This window comes from Colias croceus, chromosome 1, assembly GCF_905220415.1.
Source record: "Colias croceus chromosome 1, ilColCroc2.1".
Lineage (NCBI taxonomy): Eukaryota > Metazoa > Arthropoda > Insecta > Lepidoptera > Pieridae > Colias > Colias croceus.
The window spans coordinates 6,689,457-6,710,296 of record NC_059537.1 but is presented as its reverse complement, the minus strand read 5'-3'; the positions used below and the strand labels follow the sequence as shown (position 1 = coordinate 6,710,296).

The following is a 20,840-nucleotide window of genomic DNA, read 5'->3' as shown; positions in this document are numbered from 1 at the left end:
AATGCAATCATACCTTTACGATCGGATTTTATATCGAATGTTAAGATTGTGCGCGATTACCAGATGATTAAAATTAATGCTGCTTTAAAATCATTAGCCTTAGCGTCTGAGTTGTTTAAAGTTTCTAATGGAAATGTACTTGTTATGTGTCATAAAGTAAATGAAGTTTGCATGTAAACCTTAGTACGGCTCTTTAACTTAAACGCTATTAAAAGAGCATCAAGTGAGCCGAAGTGGCAGGAACAGGCTCCGCTACGCAAATACACTGCGTAAGCTAATTACCATTACGGTCTGTATTAAGCTTTTTACTTCGAAAGTTTGACGCAAATTGACTTGTTCATCACCTAATTGTAGTGAATGGATAAATGAAATAGAGAAGTTATTGTAACTGTTGTAGCAAAATAGTTTCTGATTAATTTCTTAATTCAAAAAAAATTTTGCTAACGGAAAATGTGACACCACATGTGTTTGTCGAATAAATATTTTTCGGGTTCAAAGTCACCAGATCGTTTCCTCCTTTTTGGTCATCTAATTTCTCGTTACCTGCTACGTTTCTCTATATATTTTTTGGAGCGGAAATCAAACGATTCTACTCGACGGACAAATCTCCTAAACGTTGCATTTAATGGATAAAATAAATCTTGACTAGTATTTAAAACAGGATGCAGGATGGAAGGAATAAAAATAAACTTAAAATTGAGTGATATTTCTCTACATTACGTATCTTAATATGAACTAGTACATTTACGTATCTTATGAACTAGTTTAAGCTCTATCCATACTAATATTATAAAGAGGAAAGGTTTGTATGTATGTATGGTTTTCACGCATAAACTACTGGACCGATTTTGATCAAATTTGGCTCAGACAATCTTTAGACCCTGAGAAAGAATATAGGCTACCTTTTATTGCGAAATATGTACCACGGGCGAAGCCGGGGCGGACCGCTAGTTCTATAATAAACTGAGTAATGGTATTCAAACTATTTTATCAGGAGAGCTATATAGTATATATACGCTATGTGAAATCTTAAAAGGCTTGTTTATACTTTCTCTGATAACTGCTTTGGGTAACGTTCAGTGAACAAACTCCTCATGTGTGCACCATGTTATGTTATAAAAACATCGTATGTACATTCAACATCAACAGCGAGAACTGGAATGTAATTTATTCCCACTAATCTATCATATTATTTGTGTACTCAGCAATAGCATGATGCATTGTAGACAAATCGCCACGCGTCGGTGACAAGATGCCAAGCCACTCACTTCAATTACCGTAATTGAAAACTTGACATCATTACATATTCCATGCAGTAAATTGGATTTTATTTGACCAACCTACATAAATAAGCTAATACGCGGAGTGTTTATTTTGTGCTTTACAGAAGTTTAGCGATAAAACAAACTTCAACGTTAATTTGTCTTTCATATAAAATATCATAAAGATGATAATAAAATACTTAAGTTGTAAGGAAACCATTTACAACCTGTAACAGCGTTCCAGAATAGTGTGTAGGTTTTACACAAAAGTATTTAAATTTTGTATAGTGTATTGTATAGCTATCCATACATCGAACCGTGTGTATTCGGTACGCTACGCTATCAAAACTGCAACTGTAAAAAGCTAAAACTAAAACTCGCGAGCGGAACGCGAAAAAATTCATGCGTTATCCCGACGAAAATAGCAGAACCGGGCAACACATTAACAAGTTTGCTTATAATATATTTGTTTAGAGTACTTACCATCAATTACCGCCCACATTAGTTGGATGGTCGTTATCTGAATGCAATCCCGCCCTGGGTTATCCGTCGCTGTATCAGATCAGCGCCGCGGTGGGAACGCTCCGTGTTGGAAACCAAATGTTGCATGTAATATCGTCTGAAAATTGCACTGCATAAAAAGAACGTGAATACGATTGATTGGTGCTTTCAAAAACCCATTATAAACGCGTCCGTGTAGCGTGTCAATACAAATAGATCTCTTTTTGACACAGATAATTATTTAATATTGCCTTGTATATTGATTAAATTTTTGAATCAACAAACGGTTTGTTGGCGAAATTTCCTTTATATATTTAAATAGGTTATGCTTTGAAATTACTGAAGTTGAATACTGCTGACGATTTATGCGTTGGTTAATGTTTAGACAATTCCATGGAAAAAAATTACCAATCATATTAAATAAAACTACATTTATATTGAAAGTGCTGGTCAGTGTTTATTTAAATTAAATATGTAACTATTTATGGTGTTATTTATAGCGCAACAGAATCTAAATTGAAGATAGAAATAACTTTTTTAGATTTGATTATGAGTTTATTCGCGTTCAGCACAGAAATAATTTAGCCGATTTTAAATACATAGTAAAAAAGAAAGTGAAACAAGAGAAAGTGTTTATTTCAATCAGTAATTAATTACCTCTTACGTACTCTTAGGCGAAGTCGCGAGCTTCACGTAGTAGGTATTCCAACATGGTCCCGATTAATTATTTTTTTGCGGCTTAAAGCAAAATAAATAAATTATAGGTATAACATGAAAATCACGTAACGATTAAATCTCTTAATTCGCATTGCGCTGGCACTCTGTCATTTGCAAGAGATTATTTTAATTTCATTCGATACGGCTATCGTCACCCAGCTTCAACGAAATAAAGATTAAAACGTTCATGTTTCATTGCACACAGAATCGTTTTTATTAACTTGTTTTATCGAGTGACTTTATTTAAACTTACATAATTATACCGTATAAATCATCGTAGAAGTATCTGAATCATCTAAAAGAATATAATATATGTATTATAATACGCTCAAAGTTAAGTCATTGCGATAATGACATTTTCCGGGATGACCCCGGCCATTCATGCCGTAGCGCGAGACGGCTAAATTAATATTAATTTTATTAATATAGTTACAGTGAAATTGCATTACCCGTACATCGTGTTTCTATTTTTGTTCGTAAAGTTACGCAGTTCGTCTATAAAGTTATATAAATATTCCAACCGACGCGGACGGTCTTATTATGGAAATGTCTGGACAGAGAAGAATGACAGATTCAAATCAGTTCCTTACATCTTATGATAGGTTCGGTAATAGGCATAAATATTGATATCAGGAATCCATTGCCGGTGGGCACATTGTCTGAACACCTGCCCGTGAGTCGCTGCTGCGAGCAATATCCGCGGGCAACCCGGCATAAATAACCGTGATGTTTCAATTTATATTCATGATATTAGTAAGTCAAATGGAATGTACGTCACATTTGATTTCCTTTGTTGGCAAAATAAATACAAGCGATGAAAACCGCTTTTTCTGTATTCTTCGTGCCACTTATATATTCATAGATGGGAAATTTTCAAGATTCATGAGGGTTTCGTGAGAATTATTTAGGTTTATTCAGCAATAACATTGATATCAATCCACATATACTTGTACTCACAACGTTTTTCTGGTAGGTAGAGATTATTTTTGAATCTTTCTTGCTGTTCGTATGCGATATCTTGAGTGTTTTAGAAATCATATTTTGATTGATTTACGAGTGATTTTGCTGATATATCTCAATTTGAGCGTCAGTAGGTACGTCAATTTGTCTGTCACCGTGTTACGGCAATATTTTACGACGTCATAATTCCCATCATCCTTTTGACCCATATAACGGGAAGAATTGATTAATTGTGAGCTGAATCGCAATGACTCCTGTCAACAAGATTAAACTGCTAGCACCATTTCGATTTGGAGTCGTATAATGTTTTACAGTATTGTTCGTTTATACAAAAACTAAAGCAAGGACGTACAGATTAAAGAATTGGAATTCGAATTCGAAAAAGATAAAAGGCGTGACAAAAACGCAGGTCCATCGAATGTACGGGTCTTTGTGAGGCTTTGAGTATTTCAGACTAGTCTAGCGAGCTTGTCTCGTCCGGTCTACCTTTGTGCACTGAAGAGCTTCTGCTTCAACGAACTTTGATTTACAACACTAATGATGTAACCATTTCCAGTTTAAAACCACTATTACCTGATCCCTTTTGATAATTTACAGCATTTGCCAGGATTTACGTAAAGCTTTGAAAGGAACTGTGCCTAATGGTAGATGCACTATCGGAATATCTGCTTTGTATTTGTGTTAATGGTTTCTTCTTTGGTTAAAAAATTATGAAGGTTATCCTTAAGGGTTAAGCCTTCATTTTCGAGGTACCTTGGTCCTGGTTTAAAATGTTATTCCATTGTTGGTTAAGTTTGTACTTACTTAAAACTAAACTCCAAAAGATTAACAATTTATACACTTAGAAGTTAATAAAAAATAAGTATTTCATATATAATATATAAAATAATAAGTACGCTAAATTTTTTTAATAAAATGAGGCGAAATGTTCTTGTGATAAAATCGTATCTAAAATAGAGACACATCATCATGAGTGATGGGCAAAATATTTAGTAAGCGTACACGTGCATTTTTTATTTGAATTCGCGTCAAAAGTGAAGGGTGTAGCGTAAAAGCGCTTTACCCGCTGTTCCACCTTTATACACTCAATTCAGTACCGTCCTCGCTAGCACGAATCGAAAGCCGCTTACAAAGTGCTTCAGCTTTTATTTGAAATAGTACCTACTACAGTAGCAATTGCCTTCTCCATAATTGCTTTTGCGTACACTCTTATAATTTTAGCGCTGAAAGTGGTACATACGTAAACAATTAGCTAGAGGTTCTGTTAGGTATGACGACTGGGGTGTGTTCACAGTGGTCTGACCTAAGTTATATTATGTAACTAAGCTTGTCTAAATATAGTACTATCGGTTTGTATTTATTTTCCTTTAGATCTATCGTTATGGATCCCGGGGGAAAGAAAAAGAAAATATAAATATGTTTAACATAATACTCACGTTTACATAACCTTAATGTATTCCTACAAATGGTGAAATAATTTAACAAATAGGTGGGTGAGATTCTGGCGATTACGCTGCATATACAGGAAAAATTGGAAAATCCTTCTTCGCTTTTTAATATTTGTGTTATATTTGAAATTTACCAAAAGGTACTACATAAAAATTAAAAAAAAGCTAGTTTGACATTTAAAAAATTTCAACTGAAATATTTTTCTTAGAACTTATAAATAAATATTTTATTACTTTTATGGTACTACTAGAGGTCCGCCCCGGCTTCGCCCGTGGTACATAATTCGCAATAAAAGGTAGCCTATGTCCTTTCTCGGGTATCAAAATATCTCCATACCAAATTTCATGTAAATTGGTTCAGTAGTTTAGGCGTGATTGAGTAACAGACAGACAGACAGACAGAGTTACTTTCACATTTATAATATTAGTATGGATATTTCCTTTGACTAGACCACCTGCTTAATCACGTATGTTACAAAAATAATGGCATTGATACTAAGAGCTCACTAAAGCTCTCATTAAAACTTATGAATCACAATACTATTGCAAATTGCACTGCTACACGTCTAAATTTTACATAGTTTAATAATAATATACCAAAGCTCTAACTAGTCTCGTTCTATATCCAAAATTTTTAGACTATAATAATATTATATTGCCTAATACTAAAGCTCTAACTAGGCTCGTTCTATAGTCAAAATTTAAGTCTATAATATATAAATGATAATTAAACTTCAATATTAACACAAACAATATAACTCTACATTTATTAGGAGCCTTGCAGACACCCTAATTGCCTTTAAATACTTTTTAATTTGAAATAAGCCTCTTTGTTAAAATTAAATACAATACAGGGTACCTGTAAATATGTTGTACAATACGTTGAAAATTAATCTTTACTATATGTTAAGTACATATTCTCCAGAAATTCAATTCGCAAAGGCTGTACATTAACTACACCACAACTGTTCAAATGAAAATAAGCCTCTTCTTTTGTTTCTACTAAATTCAACCAGAGCGGCAATATTGTAGTATACATTAATTACGTGTTGAATTTGTATTGAAAATACAAGAGTACTAGAGCACTGCCTGCTTTACGTTTAAGTTGCATTGTTTTAATTTACGTATTTATGTCAATTGATCTATTAATCGAGTCAGTGGGCTATAATAGGGGAGTATGTGTACGAAGCGGGTGGTTTAATGAGCGGCTTGTTGTAGTTTGACAGAGTGATTTAATATCGCGCCATGATCGTTTCAGTAAATCGGGATTAGTTTAGGGCGAGTGGAAGTCGTGAATTATTGCAAGAATATGTGGGGTGCCGGATTTTTCGCACACTATTGAAGGTACGGTAGAATTTATCGATGATTGATTTCTCGATAATATTGCCATTTATTATGTTATGGACATTATACTTGTTCCGTGTAGTCATTAGACTGTAGGGTATAATATATCACAATCATTATCGTGCTACGAAATTAAAAGTTAATAAATAAAGAATATAAATTATTCGTGTTCAGGATTTCATCCGCAATTGTTTTGGTTTGTATCCATGTGCACGTATTCATTACTTAAACGGTGGGCATTAATTATACGATGCGTACGAATACTCGTCGAACAAAAGCTTTAAATTGTTACGGGGGAAAGGCTTGCAATCATTCTTACTACGAAATGTAGTGTGGGTGGATGCGCATATCATTTAGTTTATCCTTTTGCTTGAAACTATGTAAATGTTAATGTTGACTTATAATTAAGTTTTCGTGGAATAAACTCTACTTAAACATTTTACAGTCTGTGTTTTAAAATTTCTTAATATTTCAAAATTACAATATCAAAATAATATGAAACTTAGAAATTATAATTAAACTACAATGTTTCTTAAGTGGATGATATGATAATAACGGCGAAATTTAGATTGGTTATATTTTAGGTCGAATCCTTTAAAACATATCTATCTTGCTAATATTAATATTATCAGCGATCTGTTTAATACAAGATTCTGCCATTAGTGTTGTAGTTTGTAATCGGCAACATTCCCGTTTTGAAGACCAACTGTTTCTGTATCAACTATATTGCTATGCTGTAATTACACCTTGAAGGATTTGTAAGCTAGGATCGTGAGTGGCACAAGTTAATATAATGTAATGATATTTATTTTATTACATTCAACTACTTTGTAATATTATACCTATACTATATGTTGTTATAAACTAAAACTTCAAAACATCTTGAAGTAGTTTTGAGTTAAATCGTAACAAGCAAAAAATAACAACATTACTTTAGATACATAAATGCGAGATACGAACTTAACTATATTTAATAAACCACATAGCGTAAAGATTTACTCGCTTTCTCGGAAGCACATCACTTCACATCGTCGTTAATATAATACTAATTATGCTAATCCATATTACATCTAATTATTAATATTAATTTATACAAATCGAGTTAATTAGATGCCGCAAGAGTATGATCCTTGCGCCAAGCAGAAACTAAATACAGTTTGCGGGCGCCGGGCCGGTTCACCCACGCGCCTCACGCATCGCGAGCTTTCACATCTCCACGACTCTCCACGCACTTATCTCTACAATGTACAAAACTGGTGCATTCTGTTTTGACATCTAATAAATAGTAATAAAGATTACTTTATCGTAAAACAATATCAAGCTCTTATTTTATGTTGCTTAAACGTAATACTCACATGACACTCTATTTTGTATGCACATTTTTATCGACGAATACGTCGAGCAGCGAGATTTATTTGCCGATATATTCTGTTTAAGAAATTGATGGAAGTAATAATCGTAAGATTTTATGTGAAATTTTTGTAAGGCTATAACACTTTATTCTAGTTATATTATAGCTTGAAATCATATTGAAAGAAAAGGTTCGTTACTCAATAGATATAATGTACGTTTTATTAAATAATAGATATTTATGTACTTATACATAATTATGATAAAGCAGCTCTGATGTAGTACCTAAAGAATCATCTTAACAAACTTGTACTTAGTATCGAAATTACTTATTTAAACGTAAACAAACTTTTCAAATAAAATTTTATCTTTAATTTAAAGCATATAAAATAATTAACTTCAGCAAAGAGCTTTTTGTAAATTCAGAATAAGTATTTTGAAAGCAAGTCAAATTTAATATGAGTTCATTTCGTAAGTTTTCCAGCTGTCGAAACTCTACAAAAAACTTTCAGTCACATTAAATCAAGTGATGATTTCTTGCGACAACAATACAATTAATATGTGATTGATATGATAGAAGTGCTAAAATGACTGTAAATAGACGCCGAGCTCCCTTATTTCACATGGGAGGTTAGGCGTGACAGGCTTTAGTTAGCTTCGGCGGGCAGCGCGCGCGCACGCGTTTGACATACGGACATTCCTATAATGTTTACTAACAACTTTCAATGTCACGGGTGAATAATGCCACTTGGATCAATAAAAAATATTGAACTTTATTATTTTTTCATATACTAAATGTACACTTCTGAAACGGTGACGTAAACGCAACAATAAATAATACATTCAATTTTATCAGTTTCTGTTAGTGAGATGTCAACGGTTCGCTCATTTAATAAGCTGTCGTCGGCACTTTATGAGAATCTGGGCACATAAATAACTTGCATAATGTGACAGATACATTTGTATGGGCCGCATATATGAGTGTTTAACCGGCGATTCCGCGACATGAGGCCTTCAATAGTTATTGTTTATTTTATCGCTTTGACGATCTTCGTCGCAGGCGAGATCAGGATTCGCGGTAAAGTAAGAAAAAGGCACAATGTGCACCGGAGGCACAGAGCTATTTTGCCGACGTGCAATTTCAATGAAAGCCTTATCGAGGACGAATGGTCGCTGATGGAAGCGATAGGACACTCGAAGTTTATTTTTACAGGTAAAGTTTTGAGTGTGAGAAAATACAGATCGGAACGCGACAGTCGCACGAAGAGATCTAATCTCTATACAATATATTTGCGGCGTATTTTAAAGGGTGAAGAGGGGGATTTGACACTATTTGTGAAACAAGATGGATCGTCTGAGAGTTTAAGCGGGGGTACAATGTTAGTGGAGCGACCTCATGCTAAGGAGAACTGTTCGCCTGGCCCGAGACCTCGATTATCTGCTATCTTTTTGAGTGATGGAATGTACGGGGAGTCCGAAAGAGGTCTGACGCCGCACCTTCGTCTGTTGACCGACCCGGTACCACTGACCCTATATCATTTGGACAGGATCAATGCTGCAGTCAAAGGTAAGCTTTAAGAATTAATTATATTAAATGTAATATATATTTATAGACATCGCAGTCTCTATTAATAGGGAAAGGATAAACTTCTTGGAATTCTTAATACAATGCTTTTATTAAGAATTCCAATAATCTATCCAATTTAACTCTGTATAATAAGGACAAACAAAATGGAGAAAACTGATTTAACGGATCATGTTAATGTTTATAGAGCTATTATTTATGTGAGGAATTAGCTATTAGAAAGGAAATCGTAAACAAATTGAATAACAATATAAAATCATAATTTATTATCTTTATATAGAAGCAATAAGCTATTAAGAAATTATTACGAGTAATAATTATTTCTTAATGTCCTAGAAATCTACTAAAATTATAGTACCTACAGTATGCCATAATATATTATGCCGTTTAAACGAGAAGTTATTCTATAAGAGTAATTGGATGAACAACCTGCTACGAAGACGATTATTAAAAAAGGGTATGAAATTAAGTTGGTAACAAGAGCAAAATACGCGTTCTATACAATCCGCTTCGTGGAAATGATGTACAATAATGTGTGGGTGTTATATCCATAAAGCTCAGTTTGAAAGCATTGAGATGTGGTTGATCGACATCTCGACAACTGTTCGTTAAGTTAATGGAGTGAATGCGTCCAACGCGTTTGTGTTGAGCCGACAATGCGGTGCAGGGTACTCGACAGTCGTACCTACTGATCGGCTGGGCGGCATTATTGCTGCGTAAATACAATTCAATTAGGATAACATGTTGCAGGCGCGGTAATCGCTTCATTCATCGCTAATTGCCATTGTTTATGCTTTTTTAAAGCTACACCAGATTTCATTTTATTGACGATTTAACTTATTTTACTTCATTTATCTATTAATGTTTTTAAATTTTCGAATACATACTTAGATTAACTAATTTTCAAAACCACGTTTTCATGTATTACAACATTATGGGTATTAGGTATTGACTATTGAGTTGGTAGAGTTATTATAAATTTAGACACGAGTTTAACCTTATATTTTACAGGACATAAATCTTACTCAAATAAATTCCTTCTTACCTACCCATTACTACTAGGGTATAGACCCTAACCTACCTATATCAGTTGCTATAATAAAATAACTATTCAGTTCAAAACTGTCGAATTGCGTCATATCATTTATTTCATTAGTAAATGATAATCTATCCTACTTTGAAAAGACACGTTATTAATAACTGTGCCATCCCACCGTCCACAAACCAACGTAATTAGGCTGATGATATTCTGCTTTCATGTTTGAAACAGTACCGCATAAGCCTCCGATGTGGTGGGCATAAATATCACGTTTCCAATGTCTTTAATTAGCCTAACCGTTCGCCCAATATTAGATAGTTGCTAACGAATTCGGTATAAATATCTAATATCTCCAGCCTTTATGGAATAAAATCGGAGTCATATTTTTCATTGTTTTTATGAAAAAAAAAAGACGTGTGGCACTCGGGGACTGCCGCGGTAAAGCTATTGCATACTATGCATTCAAGCCACACCTCTGCCCGACGGAGTGGGGAGCGTGAGGTTTTTTCGTTACGGAATTTCTCGATTCGGTCCCCGCGCAAGGCCCGCGATAGAAGCTATGCAATAGCTTAAAAAATTAAAATGTTTTTTCATTATCGTTTAAATTTGGATTCATATAACCCAGTTCGGAAGGTTAAACGGTCAAACTTTGCTGGGACCTTTTTGACCTAAAAATTCGGAGAAGATCCTATTTAATCCCCACATAATACGGGGAGATGAGTATCGAGCTTCATCCTACGAGTCCAGTATCGGCCGCATGCAAGCCTTTTGTGTGAGGATTACGAATGCTTTCTGACTTACGGATTATGCATTTCATAAAATAGAGCACTCATAAACAACACTGCAACCCCTTGTGAATGTATTCTCTTTTATGAATAGTAAAGAAGCCGTTTTATGTATGTTCTCATAACTTCGAATATAAACACTTCCTTTAAAGTTTAAAGCAATGCAGTACTATGGCCACTTTATAAATTGGTACGAACGAGCGACGCCTGCATAAATATTTTAATTAATATTGTCAGTTTTATCCCTTTATAGGTGGTGTTTACAATGTTATATTAACGTACTATTAATTGTACCCAGAGAATACGTAGGTAATTCCAGTACGATAGTGTTTCATAAATTATGTAAGAAATACTGTCGATAAATCTGTCATTGGATGTGTACGGTCTACTGTAACCAAGTAACAATCCATCGCTCTTTGTTGTTTGTGCAATATCCAGCCTTAGTTATGTTGGTTAAATAAACGTCCACGATCCGTGAGAATACAGATAAAATAATAAGACCACAGACGTAGAAGATATAATCGGGCTCATTACGTTCAAGTACAATATTTAAACTCACGCGAGGCGAAATAAAACCTACTGCGAGTGCCTTATCGAAACGATTTTTGTAGCAATGTTCATTGCGTCTTAAAATACCCACTCTTATTGATACACCGATATTGTTCAGTTATTGCATATCTTAAACTTTGATCACGAGACGCATATAGAGAAAATAATGGCCACCTTCATTTATCACACCACACACGATGGTTACCAACGTTGATATATGTATAAGTAGAAGCATGTTCACAGTATGTTAATTATTTTATTTATTTTCTATTGAGAAATAATTTTTATTAAATTCATTTAAAATATTGGAGAACACGTATTAGCGTACCTACTTAATCAGATTAAATGGCGGATAGATGTAAAGAATGTTATAAAATAATAAAGTACGGCGTTGAAGATTCGTCAAGAGTGCGACCGCCTCAACTCGCCCGCCCACGCTCGTGCCACTTTCCAAATTCCTTGTGTAAGCGCTGCAATCGCTTGTACATGGAACTACAACGGAACCTTTTTATAGGCATTTTACTCGTAAAAATAAATTTAATGTTATAATGTCGTGTAAAATATCATTTATACCTATTTAATGCGATTTGGTGATAGAGTTAATGTTATATCGATTAGATCAATTTTTAAAAAGCAAAATTAAATTGAAACATTGAGATGTATTTTAAGATATATTTTCAAAATGATATATTAATGATGCTTATGTGGTTTTTATTACTATAGGATTCAGAATAAATATACTCACTTCTTGTTCGACAAATAAATTCACAGATTAATAATAAAATTGTCCATTCCAAATAGTAGAGAATAGTAAAATGGTTTTATATTTCTTTTACGCCGTTTTACGATGCTGCCTTATGAATAGCGTGTATTGCGGTAAAAGTAGTTATCCCGGGCGATCTAGCGCCGCGCCCGGCTTCAGTACATGAATATTCAGGGCGCAGTAAGGCGGCGACTCGTTCGGCAATAACTGTTAACTTGGCCCATATTGTGCGCTCTGTATTATCTCCTATCCTCCGGCTATTGTGCCTCCGTTGACCCATGAAGCTGCACTGAACTGGAGATAGTAATATTTTTCAGAAAAGGCATGTACATTAAATGGAACAAACTCGTATGCGCTATGTCCGCGATACGTAGTTGCAAACAATTTTTAATTTGTGTTCCGTAGCACGATACTCTAATGAAACGAAGGTTTACGTTTGTTTATGTGATGAAGGTTGCATAGAATTGCGACTTACGAGGCCCCCAGTATACGCGCGGGTCTGCGCTCGCACACGCGTCTCTGTGTCGTCGGGCTGTTGCGCAACTCTGTGATCCCGTGTGTTTACGAGCCGTCTCGATCTAGAGGCTCTCCTGCTTAAAAACGATTAAAATGCTTTTTTATTTGAACATATGTTGACGTACAACAAGATACGCCCGACAGGGATATAAAAATGAACGTTCTCTTTTTGTTGCTATTGTGGTACAATTACAACACGATTTATAGTGAAATCGCTAAGAGAGATGCCGCTAAGAAACGGAGTATCATTCACGGTAGAAAACACAAAAACGTTCCCAAATGTATTTTAAATGAGACGCTAACTAATGACTACGAGATTTTGTCGTCAGCGGTGTCTGAATCTAAATACATTTTCACGGCTCGCGTCCTGAGCGTTAGGAAGATAAAACGGGGTAGTAAGCCCAATGTGAAAATATACATGTCCTACAAGCTATATATTAGACTGATAATGAAAGGAGATGTTCAAGAATTGAAAAGTCACGTTTTTGTTGGAGATGAGAGAAGTTTGAATGGGGCAATTGTGTTGGTCGACTGGCTTAGGACGAATAAGTGCGCGTATAAGTTGTATAGACATTCTTCGGGGATATTTTTGAGTGACGGATTTTATGAGAGCTACGGTCGGCGTCTGCCACGCCTGCGGCTTCTATACGAGCCTCTTCCACTGTCGCTGTATGATTTGGACAGAGTAAATGCTGCATTGAAAGGTAAATATTAACAAGTTTCCGAAGTGCCGCCTTGTGTAACTTGTAGACATATGTGGTAAATGCTTTATGCGTTTACTGCCACAGCCTACACTTATTTTCAGGGTACTTTGGATGCAGGTAAACCTATTTCATCACGGAGTTTGATTGTATTTATACACATAATATGTTTTTATGCAAACCGTTTTAAAGTTATTTGACAACTAATAACATACTTTATCTTCTAAGTTAAACATCTTGTGTAAAAATAGATAACTAAATGAACATAAAGATATCAGTATATACCCCAGCCTCAAACATAGAGCCAACTTAAAAGAGAGTATTAAGATCATTAGCAGTTTAAATTAATTTGAACTCGTAGGAATGGCTCAAATTGCCACTTCCTTCGTTCATGCTATTATATTAATAAAACTATTTCTTATTACTTAAACGAACTTTCATGGACGGAAATAGCATAAAAATAATAAGAAAATGGCGTCAGTTTATATTCCATTAGACAATGTTAATTAATAATTCAGTTGATTACGCTGGAATATGTACTTAAAAATGTAAATTTTCCATTTAATTTATTTGTTCGTCTAGAAATGAAGTAAATTCATTGAAAACAAATTTGTATATTTAAAAATGTTGTCGTATTTGGTAAAATATTGCACATTGGTAAGTTGACAAATCCTCATTTTGCAAGGATTAAAATTTGTTTGCGTTTAAATGCAATTAAAAGCCAACATAAATAAATTAAAGATCAATAATAATTAATAAATGTATTATTAATAAATAACGTTCCATTTTATACATAAACGCGGATACTTTATAGAAATAATAACTAGAAGCTTAGTCGTTTATTTAGTACAGAATATATTATATAAGGTGGAGCCAAAATAGAAATCCATTTAACAATTGTTTAAGATTAAGGGAATGTCATGGGACTAGCTTAAAGCACTCATTTATAGATGGAAAGTAAATAGCGTAATATAAACATTACTTTTGCGGCTGCGTAGTTTAAAAGTGAAATGACTAGTGCCTCGGGCGACTTGGCCCGATTTTGGTGTAGCTACGTCAAGTAAAGAGAACTACAGCACGTTTCATGCATTTATGTTATTATACAAACAATATGAGTAATAGCCGTTATTAAGCTTGTGAATCATTTTCAATGTTAGCAAGGCAAACCCCGAATCTACAAAACTGGTTTTAGTTAGAATACTTTGGAGCAATCGGACCCTACATAGACTACTGAATAATATTGTTACTTTGTAAACGTACTGATTTTACATAACTGATGCTTACGTACCAGTATAATACTATCTGTAGACAGTTTTTACATGAAATTCACATTTAATGTAATAATCCGTTATTATATAATACATTATTTTCGGGCAAACCTAAGGAACGCATTTAAGAAAATATGTGAAGCTACCCGTAAGGTAAACGTATTTTCATTTATTAATGTAACAATTTTGTAATCTTCTTTAGCACTTAGGTAATTACAGTTTTCGGTTTGATTTCATTTATTTCTTAACCCCGTTTCAAATCAACTAGTCACTGTGTACGACTGTAGTGGGTGGATATTGGCTCTATCTACAACGTGCAATTTACTCCACCACTAACGATCCCATCATTATACCGCCCATTGTGTCTTTACGTAATAATACCTATTCTGTACGTACCTTAACAACTATAATTCGAGGTAATGTTTATAATTTGGCGCTCGCCAACTGTTATTAGTTAATTCGTAAAAATGATCGTATTATGTTTTACGATCACCTCTTGCTGTTCAAAATTATGCAGTTTATATGTTAGCGATTGTAGATAAAAAATAACAATGTGAATTTGTGTGTTGCCTCTTTGTAACTAAACCGCAACTAATTTTAGTAAAGCTCGCGTAGCAGTGATGTATAAGGAGATAGGTATACTGGTATATTTCTATTTACCTATAATGCATTTCATGAGTATTAATGAATACAATAATAGCCTATTTTGAAGCAAAAGTTCTAAGTTTTCGTACAGGATACATGTACCTACAATTCTCGTTTTCTATAGTACAGTAGTATGTATAATATAACTTCATTCATACAACAGATACCATTATATCAGTAGGTATTCAATATTGGTGAAAAAGTGTCAGAAAAGAATATTTGAACGAGTGACTAGAGATTAAATCGAGGTCAATACCGTTTGCAGCACAGATTGATTAAGCATCGAAAGATTGCGGTCAGTATGTTCTGTTTGATCGATTAATCTACGTTGGCGCTACTTTATGATGTTTTTCATACAGCGCCTGCTAATTGGAGTTAATTAAGTTTCAATCGCACGTAATTAGAGGTGTGTTTGTGAACTTTCACTGGTTTTAACCTGTGTTGTAATCGATTACTATTATGGCAATCGTATTTTTTCCTTTATGTTATTACACTTGCATAGTTGCCTGAAGTTTTGGCCATGTAAAAATAGGATGAATGCGAGTATTTATTCAATGATAATTAGAGATTCATTTTAAAACACCCATATTATATAATACAACTAGCTGTTGCCCGCAGCTTCACTTGCGTGAAAATGATAAATTTTCATCCCCTATTTTACCTCTCCAGGGGATGAATATTCTAAAATCCTTTCTTAGGGGACGCCTACGTTATGACATCTACCTGTATGCCAAATTTCAGCCCGATACGTCCAGTGGCTGTGCGTTGATAGATCACTATATCAGTCACCTTTGAGTTTTATATATATAGATTCAGAGGTTTATAGAAAAAGCTTCTGGCGCTTGACACCATTATTAAACGAGACAAACTAGGGTTTAATTTATAGCCTATAATAAAAGCCTGGTATTAAAGCCGCCAAGATAAAAACTAATTATTTTCTTTATCCGGCCATTACAAGTTGTTGATACACATTATGCGGTGGGTTAAATGCAGTAATTATGATATTCCAGCACTATATGTCCTGTAGGCTATAATGAATCTTACTGCTTTAAAATAAAAAGGAAAGTTGTGTGGGCAATTTGCATATTGGCACTATCAATTAGCAATTGACAGTTCAGTGCAATCGGGTTCTTGATTGTAATACATATTGTAATCTATTGCCGTAAGCTGCATTGTGGATATATTATAAAGTTGATTAAATATTGTATGGAAATTTCTAATACATTGGAAGAAAATTGAGTTTTAATCATCTTGTATTAAATTGAAAAATAAGTTTTCACTACCCTATGAACATAAATGAAATAAGCCTTCACTTGACAGTTTCTATCAGTATGTAACACTAAGGGCACTTACGCACTAGCGGTTAACCGCGGGGGCGGCTAACCGCGCGGTTATCCGCTTTCCCATTTTAATATGCAACCGCTTATGATTGTACGCACTAATCATAAAAGCGGTTGCATATTTAAATGGGAAAGCGGCTAACCGCGCGGTTAGCCGCCCCCGCGGTTAACCGCTAGTGTGTAAGTGCCCTAACAATAGAATTACGGGTGGAGCCATTAACAAAGAGAATAAGAAATTCAATTAATAATTCGGTTAGAACTATTGACTACCAAATTTTAAATCTTAAAATAAAGTAGATCCTTATTTTCATATGAATGAATAATGGTCTAGGTCGTTCGTATAAAATATTTTAGAGTAGAAGTTTTTATAGATAAGAAAAAATACGACACAAGGCGGGAATCGAACCCGTGGATTTCGCCTCATTTTTAAAATTTCGAATACTTCGAAATTGAATGCATACAGTATTACAAAATTTCCTATTTTAGTGTAGTCATAGTACTAGTTTATTTTGATGAAAATTTATATTTCACCAAATTAATTTAGTATGAAATTTACAATGTTAGTACGTAATAAATTAAAATGTTTCACAACCTAAAACATAAACTATCTAAGTATTTACTTTTGGGTTTAGGTAGAGGAAAACAGAAGAAAAATTATTATCTAAATATAGTTTTATTTATAATGATGTTTTCACGCTTATCTCGATGGCATGGTTTAATTATCATTTATGAATACAATAAATGATATATAAAATTACAAGTCATGCTTATTTATCCGTGCGATTATCTGGGGGCACTGTAGTGCCCCCGCCAAGACGAGCCAAGCGAACAAGCGACGGGCACTACCTACCTTTTCTCGATATAAATTATATAAAAAATATTATAGTATTGGTTATTAGCTTATGAGGAAACTAATTGAAACAGGGTTAAGTAGGTATAAAAAAATAATTGGTTTTATGACGCACTCCAAATTTTTTTTAGACGCCATTTCTACTTTGTCAATTTTTTGTGTAACCTTTATTGCAATAATATGAGGAGCACGAGCTATTTTTGCACCGAAAACATATTTCATATGTATAAAGGAAATACCGTAACGCGTGTAACCTGTTTCTTCTTCAAACGATCTAAGAAGGATAAGTCATGCAAATTAAATAAATACTGTCCTAAAAGCCCACGGCTAAAGGGATAAAAATATATATTTTACGCGTTTTCCTTCGCCTTAAGAAATCATATGTTTACGTAAGTTTCAAAATATATTAACTGAGTCTAAAATCATAACGAAGAAGGAGAGGAAATAAGGACACTTCTTATTAATTTGTTAAAGCATTGCTTCTTCTGAAAACTGAATAATAAAATAATATTATATCGCATTGTTAAAGATTTTTATGCCCTTTTAAAATGACGCTGTGACGTGTGAATCTCGTATTTATTTATTTGAAAAAAAAAATCAATATGTAAATGTATTATTCTTTTTGTATTGTTTTTTAACTATAAGTACGTTATTCTGTGCGTGCTTGTGTTGATGACTCTTAAAAATTAACGGAACAAATATAATAAGCAATCAATAATATAATTAATCATGATAGATTCTCACAAGACACAATCTTATAACAAATAAAACAGCAATTTAGTAGATAATATATCAGTATTTATTAAAACAATAATACTGCACTACTATAATATAAATTCTCTCGTTATCAGTGATTGGTTCAATTTTTTTTTGTAATATGTTACTATTATACAGAGTGTCCCACTGTTGGTATACTAAGCTCAAAGGAGGTTATAGTTTTGCATACGCTGAGTAAGTGAAAAATACTTATAAAATTCCAGACGCAGTTTTTTTTAATGTTATGTAATGCGCTTGGTATACCAATAGTGGGACACACTGTATATTTAGTATATAGGTATTATAACTTATCATTTGTAAATTATTTTTCAAATAATAAGTATAGGTAATGTAATAAGTATAATAATAAGTAACTGTTTAGGTACACATTAACACAAATTATCTCAGTAGATATAAATATGAACCAAACAAGCACTCAATTTTTTTGAATGATGATTAATATTATAATTTACTACGCGCTTTATCCTTTCCCACATTAGCGATTATTTCTTTGAGTTTTCTTCGTAGTATTTTACCACTAGCAGTTTTCGGAATTTCGTTGATAAAAATAACACCTCCACGTAATTTTTTCCACGGCGAAACCTAGAAAAGATAAACATTATTATTTTGTAATATCTCAGCACAAAAAAAACGCACAAAAATTCGGTAAAATTTTTTGGTTACAATTTCAAGCTGGAGTTAACACGGGCATTTTAATTGGTATGTCAGAGTAATTATATCATTGCCAATAAATAAAAGTTAAGGATGAAAAATAGAAACCTTTGAATCTACGTGTTCTATGAGTTCTTTCTCTGTGACTTTTGAATTTGGTTGCTTAACCACAAACGCCGTAGGAAGTTCGCCAGCGGACAAGTCAGGTTTACCCGTCACTCCAACATCCATCACACCGGGATGTTCTAAAAGCAATGCTTCCAATTCTGATGGTGCTACCTGAATGTAAAATAGTTATAAATTTAATTAATAAAATAACATTATTTACGCTTTCGATTACTTACTAGTCGAGTTTAATAATGAATGATTGATTATGAATTTAATTATCTATACTTTGTTTAGAAAATATGAGATATACAATATGCACCAAAAAAATCATCATTATCAACAAAAATAGCATCTGAATAAATAAGTGTACCACATACGATAATCATACTGATAACAAGTTAAACTATCTCACCTGCCACGCGTTATACTTTATCAGTTCTTTGATCCTATCGATTATGTAAAAGTATCCATCTTCGTCATAGTATGCAATGTCACCGGTTTTATAAAATCCATCTGGAGTAAAATTACTCTCGGTAGATATTCCTATGTAACCTTGAAATAGAACTGGTCCTTTCACCTGGATTTCACCTGGCTCACGGCAACCTAATATTTTTCCTGTGCTAGGGTCAACTACCTAAAAATGGAATATCCTTGTCATTAACTTCATCTCATCTGAAAGTCAGTACTTAACACATTTTTCTCCTGAAGTAACAATTTATAAAATCGTACCTTTACAATACATCCTTCAGCCAGTGGTCCCACGCTACCTTCTTTAGGAGTCACTTCTGAGTCCTCAGTGAGAGCGCCTGACACTTCTGTCATACCATAACCTTGTAAGACGCGCTTTAGATGTGGATATCTGTTGAAAGGTAACTTGCATTATAATAATTTGAATATTAAATGTTTAATATAATATGTTGTTGATTGGCTTTTTTGTTGCGTCCTTGCATCTCATATTGTTCACGATGTGAATTCCGATTTTCACAATTTTTAGATTATCCGGCTCTTACAATAAGAAAGGTACTCTGACAGGCAGAGTTGAGAAAACATGGTAGGACTAATGCCCTAACTTTAATTCGAATATGGCAAAAATGTGTATTTTAATTATGGATTGTGTTGAATTGCAATCGACATCAATTGTTAATTACCTCTTCTTGGCTTGATGTATTGTATCTAAATCAATTGGAGCCCCTCCGGATATAATGATTTCCAAGGAACTGAGATTATACTCGTCAGCAATTTTTGATTTACACAGCATTACTAGAAGTGGTGGAGCTATTATTATTACCCCTATCTGGTGAACATAAACAAAAAGTTTTACTTAAATTACTTTCATAAATAGTAAGAAAAACATGCGTTAAATAAAAGGATGAATGATTAAGTTTTAATATTAATATTCACCTTGTATTTTTCAATGGTTTGTAAATACTGTCTCTCTTGGTATCTCGGTAGATATACAGTTGTTTTTCCACGTATAGTGTCGTCAAATGCTTTTGCGATTCCTAAAGTACTTGACCATGGAGCTACTTGGAGCATCAGTAAATCACGAGTTAGCAATCTGTGAGAAAATATAATTATGTTATGATATAGGAATAGTTTGTCCGTATAAACTTGGTTTACTTATTGATTCGTTTGTAACTTAGCGAATATCTTGTATCTACCAAATTTTTATTTTAATTGC

At 33.7% G+C, this 20,840-nt stretch overlaps 2 protein-coding genes across 2 annotated transcripts in view; one reads left to right on the top strand and one right to left on the bottom strand.

Moving 5' to 3' along the window:
• The first annotated feature begins 12,835 nt into the window (after positions 1–12,835).
• LOC123697447 (agrin-like) overlaps positions 12,836–20,840 on the top strand; it is a 126,008-nt gene continuing 118,003 nt past the window's right edge. Inside the window, exon 1 of the mRNA XM_045643977.1 lies at positions 12,836–13,523. Coding sequence (XP_045499933.1) covers positions 12,974–13,523 — 550 coding nt within the window. The 5' untranslated portion in view covers positions 12,836–12,973. The remainder of the gene's footprint in view (positions 13,524–20,840) is intronic.
• The window catches only part of LOC123697483 (4-coumarate--CoA ligase 1-like), an 83,480-nt gene continuing 81,294 nt past the window's right edge, over positions 18,655–20,840 (bottom strand). Inside the window, exons 6-11 of the mRNA XM_045644016.1 lie at positions 20,561–20,717; positions 20,308–20,453; positions 19,889–20,018; positions 19,572–19,793; positions 19,160–19,330; positions 18,655–18,982 (exon numbers count right to left, since the gene is read on the bottom strand). Coding sequence (XP_045499972.1) covers positions 18,842–18,982; positions 19,160–19,330; positions 19,572–19,793; positions 19,889–20,018; positions 20,308–20,453; positions 20,561–20,717 — 967 coding nt within the window. The 3' untranslated portion in view covers positions 18,655–18,841. The remainder of the gene's footprint in view (positions 18,983–19,159; positions 19,331–19,571; positions 19,794–19,888; positions 20,019–20,307; positions 20,454–20,560; positions 20,718–20,840) is intronic.